The sequence below is a fragment of the Sceloporus occidentalis genome, unplaced genomic scaffold, assembly GCF_023333645.1.
Source record: "Sceloporus occidentalis isolate IW3139 unplaced genomic scaffold, rSceOcc1.0.p SCAF_3, whole genome shotgun sequence".
In the NCBI taxonomy this organism is placed as follows: Eukaryota; Metazoa; Chordata; class Lepidosauria; order Squamata; family Phrynosomatidae; genus Sceloporus; species Sceloporus occidentalis.
In genome coordinates, this window is record NW_028316983.1 from 120244284 (window position 1) to 120260864 (window position 16581).

The 16581-nt window shown below is 40.3% G+C and overlaps 1 protein-coding gene across 2 annotated transcripts in view; it reads left to right on the forward strand.

Annotated features, from left to right (window-relative positions):
* LOC149316638 (tenascin-R-like) overlaps positions 1-16581 on the forward strand; it is a 539652-nt gene that overhangs the window by 445498 nt on the left and 77573 nt on the right. For both annotated transcript variants that reach the window (XM_089515968.1, XM_089515969.1), the window contains exons 8-9: positions 7393-7662; positions 13575-13760. In XM_089515968.1, the coding sequence (XP_089372094.1) occupies positions 7393-7662; positions 13575-13760 (456 nt within the window). The remainder of the gene's footprint in view (positions 1-7392; positions 7663-13574; positions 13761-16581) is intronic.

Genomic DNA, 16581 nt, shown 5'->3' on the forward strand with positions numbered 1-16581 from the left:
CTCCCACAATGGGATTCAAGGTCTTCTAACCATCTGCACCTCCATTACACTATTTCAGGGGCAAAAGCTATGGAGATGCATTCAAAGAAACAGAACTGCAGACAAAATACTTTTTTCTTTTTTTATTTTAAATAAACTTTATTGTTAAAAAACAATCCAATACAATTATTAACATACACACCATTGCATTCAATCAATACATTAAGTTCTTATATACATATACTTAAGAGTGAAGAAGTAACCAACTAAATCAATAGAAAAAGACCAACCTTTGTTTATTGCCTAATTCTTTTTTTATTTTATATATCCTTCCTCTTCTACTTCTTATCTATAATTTCTCTTCCTTTCTTCTTAAACCTTCTACTTATTACCTTCCCAAATCTTTCTTCTTCCCTACCTCCACCTTCCTTTCTTTTCCTCTTCCCCATCTTCCTTTCCTATCTACTTAGTCTTTAACTCCTCTCTTAAATCATCCTTGATATCCTTCTTCCTGCTTTTTCCTACGTACCCATAACCTTCTTCACTTACCTAACCTTCTTCTCCCTATATTTCTTTCTACTTCTTTTCTCTAGGTCTTCTCTAGATTTCTCTAGCTATCTTCTTATCTCTACATATTCAGTCATACTATTTCATTCATACTGACTTCCTTCCTACCAATATCAGTCCTGTTAGTTAGACTTTCTTACTTTGATATCTACTTACATAGATCCAATCTCTAGATACCATAATTAAAAATTAATTTATTATAATCAATCAATTGAAATTAACTACTGCTATTTTCCTCATTTACATTCAAAAATTCCATTACTTTTCTCCATTCTTCCATATATTGGTCTTTGTGGTTTCCTCTAATTATTTACGTTAATTTGTCCATTTCTATCCCATCATATAACTTTAATAACCATTCATCTTTTGATGGGATGGTTTCATTTTCCCATCTCTATGCAAAATTTACCCGAGCTAATGAGACCATATAGAATCCAATCTTTACATATTCACCTCTGAATTCATCATCAAATATTCCTAATAGAAAAACTTACAGGTTTAATTGTATCTTTCCCCCCAATATCTCACGAATTGAATCCCTTATCATTTCCCAATAATCTTTGGCCCATTTACAAGTCCAACAACAATGGAAAAAGTACCTTTCTGTTTTTTACACCTCCAACAAGTATGGTTACCTGATTTATAAATTTTCCCAATTTTAGCAGGTAAGAGATACCTTAAATAAAACATTTCATAGAAATTTTCTCTTAAGTTCTGAGAGACTGTATATTTATAACCATTCCTCCAAACCTTTTCCCATTGAGATATTTTAATCGGATGACCTATGTTTCTTGCCAGTTTTATCATTTGTTTTTTAATAGTTTCATCTTATGTATCAAATTTTAAAAGCAATTTATAAAATTTCCCAATTAGTTTATCTTTTTTCTTAGTTAGTATTTTTCCCAATTCTGATTTTTCTTCATCCATATCAAATCCATGCATTTTTGTATCCATTTTGAACCTTTCCAAAATTTGTCTGTATGTAAACCAAAATTTGTCTGTGTGTAAACGTCATACGTGGGCACATTACACGCTGCTTCTTCCAGCACCGCGCAGCAGAAGAAACAATGGTGTTCATGCGCCACATGCCGCCACGAGCACAAGCCCCATTACTTGCAATGGTGCTCGAGCATACGTGTTTTTTGTTTTACACAGGGGGTCTGGAACAGATCCCCCACGTAAAACAAGGGCGCACTGTAATATCCCATCCTTCTTTATTTAATTTGTCTCTTGCTTTCAGTGCCATATTTCCGTCTTTCATTTCCAAGATTTCTTCAGACAAAATACTTTTTAAAAACTGCAATATGTATCTACATATGTATCTGTCAGTCTCTTGTTCCCCTGAGTGCCATTTATGCCTGAGAGAGGCATTTTTTTGCAATAGGAAGCTCATATCCTCTAACATCTCACATATTAAAACTGGGATGTGTGGTCAAGCAACATCAGGATGTGATCAAGATGGATGCAGTTTTTAATGAGGAAGGATACACAAGATAAGAGAGGCTGCAGCAGTTTCCTGTTCCCTGAACCTACTAGGAAGGACAAGATTCTGCTCCCCCTCTCCTCCACTGAGTTAACGGGGTACAGACTACTTTAGTACCTTGCACTCAGTTTGCAGCAATAGATGTAAGCTCAGGACAAAAAAGGAAGTGAAAAGAGAAGAGAGGAAATGGAACATTTTAAATGCAACCGAAAAAGTGGAACAGCAAAAGTTTAATCAGGACTGTCCCTACCATTGTGTCAAATAGAATACAGTCAGCCCTCCTTATCCACAGATTTTTTATCCATGGATTCAAGCATCCACGGCTTGAAAATATTTTTTTTAAAAAAAACTCTTGATTTTCCATTTTATTTAAGGGAAATAATTTTGTTATGCCATTATATTTAATGGGACTTGAGCATCCATGGATTTTGTTATCCACGGGGGATCCTGGAACAAAACCCCAGCGGACAACAAGATCCCATTGTATATGGAATCCCAGAAAGGGAAAAAAAAAATCCTTTCCTGGACTAAAATGGTCCAGAGAGGGATGAAAATATTGTTCTTCAGGGGCATGGGGAGCCCAACTGAAAATTGCTCGTATTTTGGTTGATCAGGCTATCATAATAATTACAGAACAAAAAAAATGTTTAAAGAGGCTAAGAAACTATGCATATCATATTAACATACAATGCAGTCTTCTGTCTATCTTTGCACAAAAGGAGATTTCAAGGGCTACCATGAAGGATGGTGGATTGTCCTTTATTGGAGATTTCTAAGCAGAGGATAGATGGACACCTTTCAGGGATCTCCAGCTTTGTATTAAATTGCTTTTTCCCCTTTTGGCAAGAGTCCCCAAGACTGGGCTATACCGTACATCTTCAACCCCTCATCTTATGACCAACAACAAACAAATAGTAAACTAATACGTGTACAAACATGCTTAAAGAATTTTCTCTCCCTCCCAGACCATGCTAGAATAATGTGGAGACACTATTCTGTCTGCACTGTTCTGCTGTTCTGCAGTTGACTTTCTTCATTGCTTATTTGGCTATCTGGGATATATAGAATAGATAGATCTGTGCAATGTAGTATAACAGTCCAGTTTTTGGAGAAAGTTCCCCCCCCCCAACTCCAGAAATTTCTACTGTTGATATATTGACTGTGTAGCCCTTGAAGAAGGACAGCCAATTTAATATATAGGTCGTACGATGTTGGGCTTTTTACAAAACAGGATATTTATCAAGACTTTTAAAGAATGCATTACACTCCATCCTTATGCATATGGAGACTTGTCTTTTTTTGCCTGTGGAATATAATACATGCTTTTCAGTACCTGTTCACAACTATTAATCAACAATAATTCCAAGGTCTTTTCACACGTACTGATGTTAAGCCAAGTATTTCTCATCCAATAAATGTGCTTATGTTTTCTGTGGCCTAGGTGTAGAATTTTGCATTTATCTCTGTAGAATTTCACTGTATTAATTTCAGCCCAGTTTTCTAGTTTATCCACGTCTTTGAGTTCCCCTTCCCAGTCTTGTATCATCCTCATATTTGAGAAGGATTCCCAGTATAACCCATCATCAAAGTCACTGGGATGATAGAGACAAGCCAAATAAAGTGGTTTCAAACCAATTTGAAGGCGGGGCATTTAGATGACACATGCCTCCAATGTGGGCAGAAACCAGATTGAAGCTATGCCCCAGGGCTAAGAACCAAACCAAAAAAGAACCCAGGATTTTCCATCTTAGCCCAGAAAATGGTCATCTTCACAGCTACATATAAACGCCCCAATGCCAGAGCTGTTCTAAAAGAGCGATCTATCCAAACCCTAACCCTAAAGCTATATATAAATGCACTGGTGCAGGTGCACATTTTAAAAGGACAGAGCCACCATACCCAAGTGGTTGGGGCGGCAATGCAAAAAAGTGAAAGTGTGACATCTCCAATGGATATAAGTACAACATACACAAATCAGACAGTCCAAGAGGGGGCATGAGGTGAAGGGAGATGAAGTGGACATATAGAAGGGTGTGTGATTATTCTTTGCTGGTGTTTTACTGGGCATACCGATGCCCCGATGCCCCGTACTGGTAAAGGATCACAGGTGTGACTGTGTGGTTGATCAAAGAGATGTGCATCCAATGGGATCACATCTAGACAGCAGTCACTGGTGGTGTGTTTGTGTGATGGTGGGGAGGCAACAAAAAAAAATTACCCAGCAGCATGTCTTGATGCTGCACTGTGTGGTCAAGCTATGTGCATTTGGGTCACCTTGGGAGCAGCCGACGCAGACAGTGGGGGTTCAACCTACTTCTAGAAAAGGCAGGTTCCAGCTGCTTTTTCCTGCCCATCTGTTATGCTGAAAAGTAATGGTCCTCAGACAGAAACTTGAGGCACTCCATTTGAGACCTCCTTCCAGGTTGAAGTGCAGCCATTGCTAGTGACTCTGATCACCATCTGATGGTGTTTCCATCTACAGTTAGCCTTCCGTTTTCACAGGGATCTGTTCCATGAAAATGGAGGCTCGTGCCCGTGGCCCAGGCACATGCACTGGGCACGTGAGCTATTGAAAATAGGAGAGATTGCCCTCCGCAGATATTCAAGGTCACAGATCTCAGATCTGCAAGTTAGGAAGAGTGACTGTATTCCATATTTAATCAGTTTGCTTATGAAAACAGTATGGAGGAACTTATTAAATGCTTTGCTGAAATCCAGATAAGTGACATCCACAGCACCCAGTAAACCTGAAGAGAAAAGAAACAGAAATTAGTTTAGCAGCAATTGTTCTTGACAAACTCATAATGGTTCCTACTAATTACTGCATTGTCATTTAGCTATTTTCAAAGAGATCCATTTATAATAACATTCTAATATTTTTGCTGGTATTGAGGTTAAGACGACTAGTCTGTAGTCCCATGGATCTTTATTTTTTGCCATTTTTTGCAATTTTTAACACATTTGCTCTAACAAATGTTAAGTAATAGCAAGCAAACTATGAAGCGCCACCACGCCCCGGCCCCCTCCTTGGCAGTCCTCTGATTTCCTCTACTATTTTTTCAGAAATATATATTTGTATTGCATTTTTAGCAACAAAAAACATACCGGGCATATGGAGTAAAAAGATTTTTACGCGCCATTAACAAAGTGGAACTTACAATGCTAGAATAGTTAGTATATGTGCTAAAACAATTTAGGCTGTAACTCTTTATAGGGATAAACAATGTCTTACTCTGTTGTTACACACAGGAATGAAAAATTGTGCAAGTTTTTCTCCGTCCTGGACAAGGTTATGATTTTCTCACTGTGATACCTTTTTTTAAAAAAATGCAAAATGTTTCTCTACACATAATGCAATATTTTGCACAAAGTATGATGGGTTACATGGCGGGATCGCTGGGATTTTCACAATAATCTCAACATACGAAAATAAAAATCTCACAGTGATTAACATTTTTTTATTCACCCCCCCCCCCCATATCAAATATGAGAAGAATTGCTGAAACTCATAAATTCTTTGTCACTACTACAAAAAAGAAATTGAAATGGAGGCAGGGCAAAACCTGCTACATTGATAGCCACTTGCTCCCTATGCAGGAAGTAAGCCTAAGATTAGATAGATGGCAAGAACAGTAATGTCATGTTAGTTTGACACAAGTGATTAAAAAGTATTCCCCCTCCTCCTCCTCCTCCTGTGTGCCTACAAGTCATTTCCAACTTGTGGCAACTCTAAGCAGGGATGTAGCCAAGGGGGGGGGGGTTCTTGGGGTCCAGACCCCCCTTTCCATTAGAAAAATGAATGGTGTGTGCTGCTGTGCCGCTGCACCCAAGCCCCATTGTAATGGTGGCACTTAGTCTGGACCCCCCCTTCCTAAAATCCTAGCTACATCCCTGCCCTAAGGTGACCCTATCACAGGATTTCCTTGGCAAAATTTCTGAGGCTGAAAGAATATAACTTGGGCAAGTTATATTCTTTCCATGACCAAGTGGGGATTTCCATGACCAAGTAGGGATTCAAACCCTGTTGTCTAGAACTGTAGTCTCTGCTCAAACCACTATACCACACAGACTCTTCTTCTCCTTTACATGCTTGGTGTATTTTAAAAACATTGCTGTAATCCAGAGGTTTTGATTTCTGTCCAAAATATTCTTCTGCTGATGTGGACAAATGTCCCAAACTGCTTTCGGTCAAATTTGGACTTTCTTCTTTTGGAAGAAAAAACCTTCCTGGCAGATTCCTGGTGGTAAACTGGTTGATAGATACAGAAAGTCTTGTGTAAGCTAGTCTGAAATTAAAAGTTTAGTGTACAACCCATTTGTACATCTCACTTAACAGCAATATTTGTTCTAATAACATATTTCAATATGCAAATTATTATTCCCCTGGTTTTTGTCAACCAGTCATGGACAGGGTCACACTTCCCCTAAAGGACAAAGTGCGCAGTCTGGGGGTTCTTCTCGATCCATCACTACAATTATCATCTCAAGTAGATGTGATGGCCAGAAGTGCTTGGTACCAACTTCGGTTGATATGTCAACTGCATCCCTACCTGGACCTTGAAGCAGTGGTACTTGCACTGGTAATCTCTCGTTTAGACTTCTGTAATGCACTCTACATGGGACTACCTTTGTATCAAGTTCGGAAACTTCAATTAGTACAAAATGCAGCAGCCAGACTGGTCACCGGTACACCTAGGACTGACCATATAACACCAATTTTAAGATCTCTTCACTGGCTGCCGATTAGTTTCCGGGTGCAGTACAAAGTGTTGGTCATTACCTTTAAAGCCCTATATGGCTTGGGCCCGAGTTACTTGAAGGAATGCCTCTCCCTACACAATCCGCCCCGCACTTTCAGAACTACAGGGAAGAACCTATTGGACTGCCCAAAGACTAGATTAAGATCTACTTCCCATAGGGCATTCACTGTGATGGCTCCCAGATTGTGGAATGGCTTGCCGGAGGAGATCCATCTCCTTACTACCTTAGATGCCTTTAAGAAGGCAATCAAGACAGATCTCTTCTGGCGAGCCTACCCCCCAGACCTGCTTTAACAGCTTAAGACGATACTCCACTTGGAACTTGATGATAAACCAGAATTTGATATTGCACATGTACAGGTATTTTAATGTGTTTTTAAATTTTGTTTTGTATAATAAGAATGTATTTTAACTATGTGCAAATTTATATATGTGCTGTTCTCCCGCCTCGATCCATAGGGAGAGGCAGGATATATAAATAAAAATTATTATTATTATTATTATTATTATTATTATTAAAGCTGTTCTTCATCTTCATCTGTTTTTCTTGTAATTTGTTTCTCCCCCACCCCCTCCATTTCTCTATGGATTTATCATGTTTAGTAATTGATGGGCCTACCCAGATATTGGTGCGAGATGTCTCAGACACAGTGGCCTTTGTTGAATGGACTCCACCTCGGGCTAAAGTTGACTACATTCTTCTGAAGTATGGCCTAGAGAATGAGGAAGGAGGAAAGACCACCTTCCGGCTACAGCCTCCCCTGAGTCAGTATTCTATGCAGGCCCTACGACCGGGCTCAAAATATGAAGTCTCTATTGCTGCTGTCCGTGGGACCAATGAAAGTGATGCTGCGGTCACCCACTTTGTAACAGGTATGTCCAAGACAAAAGTGTGTTAGTAGAGCACTTCTTGTCCACAACCAAAAGTACATTCATACACAAATGCCTTGCATATGAAGATTCCTAACAGAGGGGAAGTCCATAGCATGGTTATGTAACATTTGCTTAGTTTTCAGAAGGTTATGGTTCTAACATTTCCACTGAAAAGAATAATAATAATAATTTTATTGATACCTTCCTGCCTCTCCCAATGGATCGAGGTGGGATCACAACAGAGTTAAAAACAATTACAATATTACAACATTAGTTACCACATAATTAAAGCCACAGCTAAAACATGAAACATCAATCAATCACAGGGTCAGGTGCTCTCATTCCATACCAATAGTCTTCATAGGAGGTCAGGAGGATATGCGCGACGAAAGAGCTCTGTCTTTACCGCCTTCTTGAAAATTTCCAAGGATATAATAAGGCGAGTCTCCTCTGGGAGTCCGTTCCATAGTCTAGGGGCAGCTATGCTGAATGCTTTTTGGAAAATAGAGACATGTTTAGATGCTGGTACCTCCAGCAGATTCTTCCCATTTGTTCTAAGAGTGCGGGACAGATTGTATAGGGAGATGCGTTCCCATAAGTAACCCGGGCCCAACCCATATAGGGATTTAAAGGTGATAACCAACACCTTGCACTGTGCCCAGAAGTTGATTGGGAGCCAGTGTAGATCTTTCAAAATAGGTGTTATACGGTCAAATCTCAAAGAGCTCGTGACCAACCTGGCTGCCGCATTTTGCACTAGTTGGAGCTTCCGAACTTAATACAAGGGTAGCCCCATGTAGGGCGCATTACAGAAATCAAGACGAGAGATTAACTGAGCATGTACTACAGCTTCAAGGTCCTTTCGGTTGAGGTAGGGTCGCAGTTGGCGTATCAGCGGAAGTTGGTACCAAGCACTTCTGGCCGTCGCATCCTCATTAAAGGATGCATTGATTATAGATTGCAATAATGTAATCATAGCATTCCCTCCCTGGACGGTCAGCCACGATGGTCAGGGATTGAGAGCACATGTCATCCTCCTTACAACTTCCAAGGAGCTTGTCCACTTCATCGGTACTTGCAAACTCAAGGTGATCCAGTCTAACATGGTCCACGGAGTCTCTGGACACCACTCTTACTGTTTCTGTGGTAATGCTGGCGTCAAGATCAGCCTTTATCTGAGAGATTTTGTCTGCAAAGAAGTCATTAAAAGCGTCACATCAGGCTTTAGTTGGTTGCAACAAAGGGTTCAGGGAGGAGGTGGTTGGATCAGCTCTCTAACCACCCTGAACAGCTCTGCTGGACAAGACTCTGCAGACACGATACGAGCAGCATAGGAGGAATTCTTTGCTGCACCTATCACCACTCCGAAAGACTTCAATAAGTTCTCAAGGAGTGTCTTGTCGGATAAGCGCTGATGTTTCTGCCAGTGGCACTCTAGTCGTTGCACAGCCTGCTTCATCCTTCAAAGGTCTTCCATATACCAAGATTTTTTTATTTGAAGCGGGTCGGAAAGGACGCTCGGGAGCGATACTGTCTATAGCCTTGGTAATGTTGTTCCAGGTATCAACCAAGGCATCGACAGAGTCGCCGTCAGTCCCAATCATAAGCCCCTCTAGAGCTTTTTGGAACCTTTTGGGTTTCATTAGCTTTCGAGGACGGACCATCTTGATAGGTCCTCCACCCTCGAGGGGGATCTAGGTAGTCGCCTTCAGTCCCACTTTGACCAGAAAATGGTCCGTCCATGACAGAGCAGAGGTTTGAGTTACCTCTGCCCACAGCTGTTCCTGCTCCGTACTAAAAACCACATCGAATGTATTACCAGCACTATGTGTCGGACCCAAGACTACTTGGGACAGGCCCATGGCTGTCATGGGGGACAGGCCCATGGCTGTCATGGAAGCCATGAACTCCCGAGCGGCACCTGATAGATCTGTTGAGCCGTTTGGGGGACTCCAGCGCCACCTCCGAAACCAGCTACGTTAGCTTGGTCAGGGAGTCTGTTAGGCTACGGGGTGGACAGTAGACCAACAGAATCCCCACACTGTCCTTAGGTTTCAGGCTCAGGTAAATACACTCGATGTGGCTTATTTTGAAGACAGGTTTTCTAGTCAGGGAGTGGATGTTTTTATGGACTAAGGCAATCCCTCCCCCTCGCCCACTTTCCCTAACCTGCTCCTTGACAGTATAACCGGCTGGGAGGGCCTGGGCCCAGACTGCGTTACTCTCAGCCCCCAGCCAGGTTTCTGTGATACAGGCCAGGTTGGCCTTTTCATCTTCCAGAAGATCATAAATTATGTGGGCTTTGTTCCTCACTGACCTGGCATTACAAAGGAGGAAGTTGAGGGTTTGTGGTATGACTGGGATGACCCTCAGTTCTTTGGGTTAACATGGTAAGTGGAAGACGGGATAGGTATTAAGTATCGATCTTGTCTTCCTTTATACTTCATGCTCACCCTGCTAACGCTGTATCTCCCATTGCCCCACACTACTCCAATGGGTGTGTTATAACCAGAGTTCACAATCAAGTGGTTCCCCTCAGTTTCGACAATTGTTTCCCTCCCGTTCATAATCTCCTCATGATCCATGGTAGCTATAATAACAGATGTCATGAGTAAAAGGATCTGTTGAGGCTTCATTTGCGGTTAAATTCTCAATCTGAATACTAGAGATGAAGGCCAGCTAATCTAGACAGTAATAGATATAGGCTGTCTTCTTGTAACTCGTGTGACTTAAGCTACCAGCATAGTTCAGATCTTATGGCTAGAAGTTTCAACTTGTGAGGAGTGGGAGGGTAAACTTCATTTAGGTGTTCCTATCTCAGTTTACTACCACTCTAATAAACAAACATTCAAACATACTCATTCCCATATCCCAGATTGAGCAGGCCTTGGAAATACCTCTCTTGCAGGCAGAGCCCCCTCACAGCTGAACAGCAAAGTTCGGTGGTGGTTTGTGGCTTTTACCTGCAAGCAGGCCTTGCAAATGCCTCTCTCACAAGCAGAGCCTGGGAGAGATTGCTGTCTGATATCCTGGAGAACTTGCTGCAGGATGCATCCCTTCCCTTACCAAAAGCCAGTCCTATCTACTGACAGTGCAACAGTAGGTAGGATTGGATTTTCCCCATTTTTGGTTGGGGGGGAAACAAAGCACACAGAAAGTCCACAGCTTGTTTTAGAATGTGCTTCCTGGAGGCTTCTGGGGGTACAGATAACTTTCCAAAGAATACACTCTTCTTCTTTTACTGCCGCACTATGAGAGTTGACTGGCAGGGACAGCAAACATGTTTAGAGGTACTGCATGTGGCCCATGGACCATGTGTTGCTCACCCATGAGATGCAGAAACCAACCAAGCCAGTACTCTGAATTGGATTTAGGTGTCTTTCAGATAGTAGACATCATGCTGGATGCATGTTACTCTTTTTATACCTGCTGCATAATCATTCTTCCATACCTCCCCTCATCTACAAAGAACTGGAGGGCATCACACTGGCAGCATTATTATTAAGAATATCTATGTATTTCTGAAATAAAAGGACAAGGACCCAATTCATAAGGTGCCCAGGGAGAACATAAGATATTGGACAGAGGGAGCCCTTTGCCTATGCTAGGAAGGACTTTGAGTTGAGGACACAAGGAAGAAATTTCTAGCAATAGCTAGGAGTATATCCAAGTAATAGTACATGTACTTTGCATTCTAGTATCACATATGGGTACTTAGGAAAATTTAAATAGATCAAACACTATAGACAGTTAACGGGTTTAATTTACAGTTCCATAAAGGGGAAAGTAGAAAGCAGATTTTGGAGCTGTTTTATGGCTTTGATATTGCCTGTCATAAAGATTACAGATGGATACTATTGCTTTCAGTTATCTGTATGATAATATCTTGCTGACTGTACTTAAGAGTAAAGGGTGTGTGCAGTTATTGATTTGCTGAGTCGTTCATTCCCTGAGTTACTTTGATGAAATGTTATAATTTTAAAAAAGCAAATAAAGAAGCAAAACTGTTGCAGGATAAATATGTCACTCTTGTTTTACAGAGCATAAGACTGTTGTTATTTTAAAAACATAAAATAAAATTCCTACAGAACTACCATGGTAGAAATGCACTTGGCCAGAAATAAAGGGAAGAAGATCTCAAAACAAAGTGCAATGTATTAACAAATGCATCAAGTTGAGATTCTTTCCCAGAACTGATTCTAATTCAGCTATTTTCAAGGAAACCTAGATCACCTTATCAGAATCATTGAATCAGAATCAGCCCTACAGAATAGCTCTACCTTTATTTATCAAGCAGTAATGCGGGTTGGCCAAACTAATTAGTTTCATTACAAATCAATGGGACAAGTTAGTCAAGATTTAAGTCTCATCAATTTCAGTGGGAACTAAGTGTAGCTACTTTATACCACAGTCCAATACAGGTATTCTCAAAGGTAAGCCCCACTAAGTCCAATGTGTTTTACTGTCAAATTAATGAACAGAGGATTTTATCTTGAATCAACATTGAACCCATTGTCTTTTGTTCGTTTTTGCTCTTTTCCTTTTTTGCTCTTGCTTTTGGTTCTTTCTCTTTTTTCTTTATTGGCACTACACTTCTGTTTTGTATAGAAGCATGCAGTGTCAGTGACCCTGAATATCATCTACTGAGGTCTCAATTAGGGATGTCTGGCTAGTTCTGTAGTGAAAATGTGCACAAATTGAAAAACTATGCAGTGCGTTGAATTTAAATGTGACCTGTGCATGGTTGTTGTTGTTGTTTTTTGACAAAGTGTACATTTGGATGAAAAATCCTTTGTTTCGCTACCTCATGTCATAATTGGAGACAGAGTTCAGTGGCAGAGTACATGTTTTGTATGTTCAAAGTCCTGGTATCTCAGTTCCAAAAGGGAACTCAGGTAACTGGATGGAAAATACCTCTGCTGAGCATCTGCCAGTTACAGCAAGCAGGATTGAGGCAGAGGAATCAAAAGGCCGAGTCACTGCAGGGCAACTTCATACAAAGCACCTCGTTAGTTTTAGGGAAAGCACAGTTTAAAGGTGGAATATATACTTTGCATGTAGAAAGGTTCAATTCCTAAATTTTAAAGGCTATCACACAGTAAGACTATGAATGTTTTCTCTTTTCTGAAACCATGGAGATGCACTGCCAGTCACAGTAAACCAGCCCATTCAACTGTGAGGCCATCTCAACTGTTGGATTATAAATCCCAGTATCCCTAGCCATCATGGTCAGTGGATGAACCAGCTGTGGGTGATGGATGTGTAACCTGGAGGTCACCCTGTTGGGGACATCAGACAGTCCGCTGCCAGATGGACCAATGATCTGTCTCAATATAAGGCAGCTACATGTGAATACCTATTTTAAACCACATTTTGGAATTTCTGCATTGTAACCTTTAATTACGAATCAAATATGCTTCAGCTTTAAATCTAATCAGTTGGCTTTCCATCACTTGATTTCATTCCAAAGCAATTAACCACCCAAAACTTTATTAGGGAATATGGCTGATTTGTTATACTCTCAAACCTGGAAGTTATATGTATATAAACTGGATGTCTCACTGAACAATATTTCCTACTATCCTAATTAGATAAAATCCATGCATACTTTAATGTATTACATAAATGATAAGGGTTATCATTAGTATTGCTTAATGAATAAAGTTACTTGGCTTAGTGCAAGAATTATTGATTTAAATTCTCTGCCTGGAGTTGCACAGGAATACATGATAGCAAGACCCACCTGCATAGCACTTTTCTCCAAACATACAGCAATACAGTAAATTTGAAAATGCCATATTTATGTTGCACTTGGCAAGGCTGTTCATGATTTAGGAGAGTATCTGGATTGCAGTTGTAGAAAGAAAGAAAGAGAATCATGGTCACTGTCTGTTTCCCTATTTTTAACCTAGAAATCGATGCTCCCAAGAACTTGCATGTTGTCTCTCGGACATCAGACCGCCTAGAGCTTGAATGGGATAACAGTGAGGCAGAGGTGGCGACCTTCAAGGTAGTGTACAGCACTCTGGCAGGCGAACAGTACCATGAGGTTCTGGTGCCTCGGAGTCCAGGCATCACAACCAGAACCACTCTCACAGGTAAACCTTTCTCCCCAGTGGCATGGGCATTTGTTTTTCTTGTAGAATTTCAAACTGGAAAGCTATTGTAATTGCTTCTGAGTTATGCATGGCTGTTTAAACATGCTTTTGAAAGATCTAAACTTTTTATATATAGTAATTCATTGGCCCCATACAGATTGCCAAAATAAAGCTGCTTCGGGTCACTTTGGAGTTAGGCTGATTAAATGATGTATGCATCCTAAGAGTCTGGAATCTGTGCCAAAGCTGTGCTCCAGTTCTTAGGACTGGATCGTGGCTTTGGTGCGGCTCCCAGAGTCTGAGGACGCATGCAACATTTAAACAGCATACCTCCAAAGTGACCCGAAGCAGCTTTATTTTGGCCTGTCTGTATGGGGCCATTGTTTCACCACTACCACACACACACCCTTTGAATTTTTATGCAGTTACTGGTGAAAATGTTTTTTTAAATGGATGCTGATGGCCAGAAGATGCTCTGTCTACTTAAGTCTACAAAAGCTCATGCTGCCAACTTCTTTCTTTAGTTAGTCTCAAAGGTGCTACAAGATCTCCCTACATACTATTCTACAGACAAACATGGCTCTATCTTTAAATGACCACTGTTAGCTTTTAATGGCTAGTGGCTATTAACTACTGAGTACTCCCTACCTGCCTTGGGGGAGGACTGAAGAGACACAGTTTGGCAGTTGGAATTTAGCTACCAAAGGAAACAAGGCTTTGAGTTTTAACAGCTGCTTGATAAAAATGAGACCAGTGATAGGAACTAATTAAACTCAGTTAAGATAAAAGGACAACTTACATTTATTTTTAACTTAATTGATTGAATTATGTTAGAATTTCACTATTAACCAGTGAACGTTGGATAAATAACTAGTTAGTTAAATGAGGCACCTTTTTATAATGCCAGTGAATTTCACCTTTCCCAGCCATTTCTTTATCTAAAAAGCCTAGTTCTCTTGGCTTTTTGAAAACTGCCTTTTTGTTAGCTCCTCAGTTACCCTGTACTGTAGGTCACAACTTTGAAACTATTGTCAGTGCAAGTATTTATTTTATTTCATATTTAAGATGCAACTAGTAAATTCCAAGGTTAAAAGATTTTGGACCCATACGTAATAAGGGCAGCTGATGAAGGCATCCAGACTGGCCTCCCGTTTTGTACATTGAGCACCCAATAGAGATACCTCATCTGTTTGAAGAGACTGAAGCCCTTAAACTCAGAGATTTGCTGGACTCTATATGGGAATAAGTTAAATAAACAAAATGGAGTGAGGGGATGTGGTTATAAGGGAAGGAGAAAGGAATGTCAGTTTTCAGAGGCCATTTTTAAGACAAACAGCTGACTCCTGGTTCAGGGGTCACACTTTGTGGTACAGAAATGGTTTCACAGCAAGAAAGGGGATTTCAAAGGGGTGCATGAGAAATGAATTTTTTAAAATAAAATAAAAAATCTGTGCAGTTGTTTCCTTCTCTCCTAAGCTCAAGGCAAGAATAAAAAGAGATAGGAAGTAAAATCACAGAAGATATATTGAAGGCATAATTTCAAACAATTCCAATGATGAGCAAAAATTCCAACTTTCATCTTGATTTTATGTCCATATTAATTGTATTAATTTACATTTTATAGTATTGTTTTAACCTTGTTATGGTAATATTTTATTAATTTTATTGTTTGTGGTTTTAGACTGTGCGCTGTAGGCAGGCTTTGTTTTTATTTTTGGATTGTTGTTTTCCTCCTTTGTAAAGCGCTATGTAAAGCCTATGGTGCTATATACATAAATGTAATAATAATAATAATAATAATAATAATAATACATGGGAGGTGTCTTAAGAAACTAGGATGGATGACTAAAGAACTTTCAACTGAGCTAAGATTTAAAAGGGCAAGTACAAAAATGGGGGGAAGGGAATATCATCAAAGAGGAATTCACACAAATAGCCGGCATATGTAGGGAGAAAGGAAAGCTGACTATAGCAAAAAGAAGAAGGAGGAAAATGTAGGTCCACTGCATGGAGAAGATGGAAAAATGTTAACAGCGGACAGGGAAAAGGCAGAATTACTCAACACCTTCTTTGCCTCAATCTTCTCTTGAAAGGAGAATGGTGTTCATCCTGGGGAAAATGGAGCCGATGATGAAGTAGGGAAAATGCAGCACAAAATAGGTAAAAAGGCAGTGGAGGAATACCTGGCTAATCTAAATTAATTCAGATTTGCAGGGTCAGATGAATTACACCCAGGACAGAAGTAATCTCAGAGCCACTGGTAATAACCTTCAAGAATTCCTTGAGAACATGAGAAATGCCAGCAGACTGGAGGAGGGCAAATGTTGTCCCCATCTTCAAAAAGAGGCATAAAGAAGACCCAAATAATTACCCAGTCAGCCTGACATCAGTACCAGGTTCTAGAGCAGATCATAAAACAGATAATCAGTAAGCACTTAGAAAAGAATTCCGGGATTGAACATTAGTGAGCATGGGTTTCTCAAAATCAAGCCTTGCCAGATTAACTTTATCTAATCTTATCATAGAATCATAGCATCATAGACTTTGGAAGAAATCAACTTTGTGCCTGATTTCAGGCTGGACAGTGCCTTGTTGCCAAATACTGCAATACTGAACCCTGCTGTATTTGAGCTACTGTTAGGTCAATCACCTCAGACAGTGTTCAACATTGGCACCACTGTTTGAACCTAGTTTTTGTTTGCTTTTGTCACTGCACACCTGCAGTACACAGAGGAGAGCCATCATCTATGGCCCTCTCAAGCCCTCTCCCTAAAGTTACTACAGTCCATCCTTGCCTTACGCGGGGGATCCGTTCCGGATC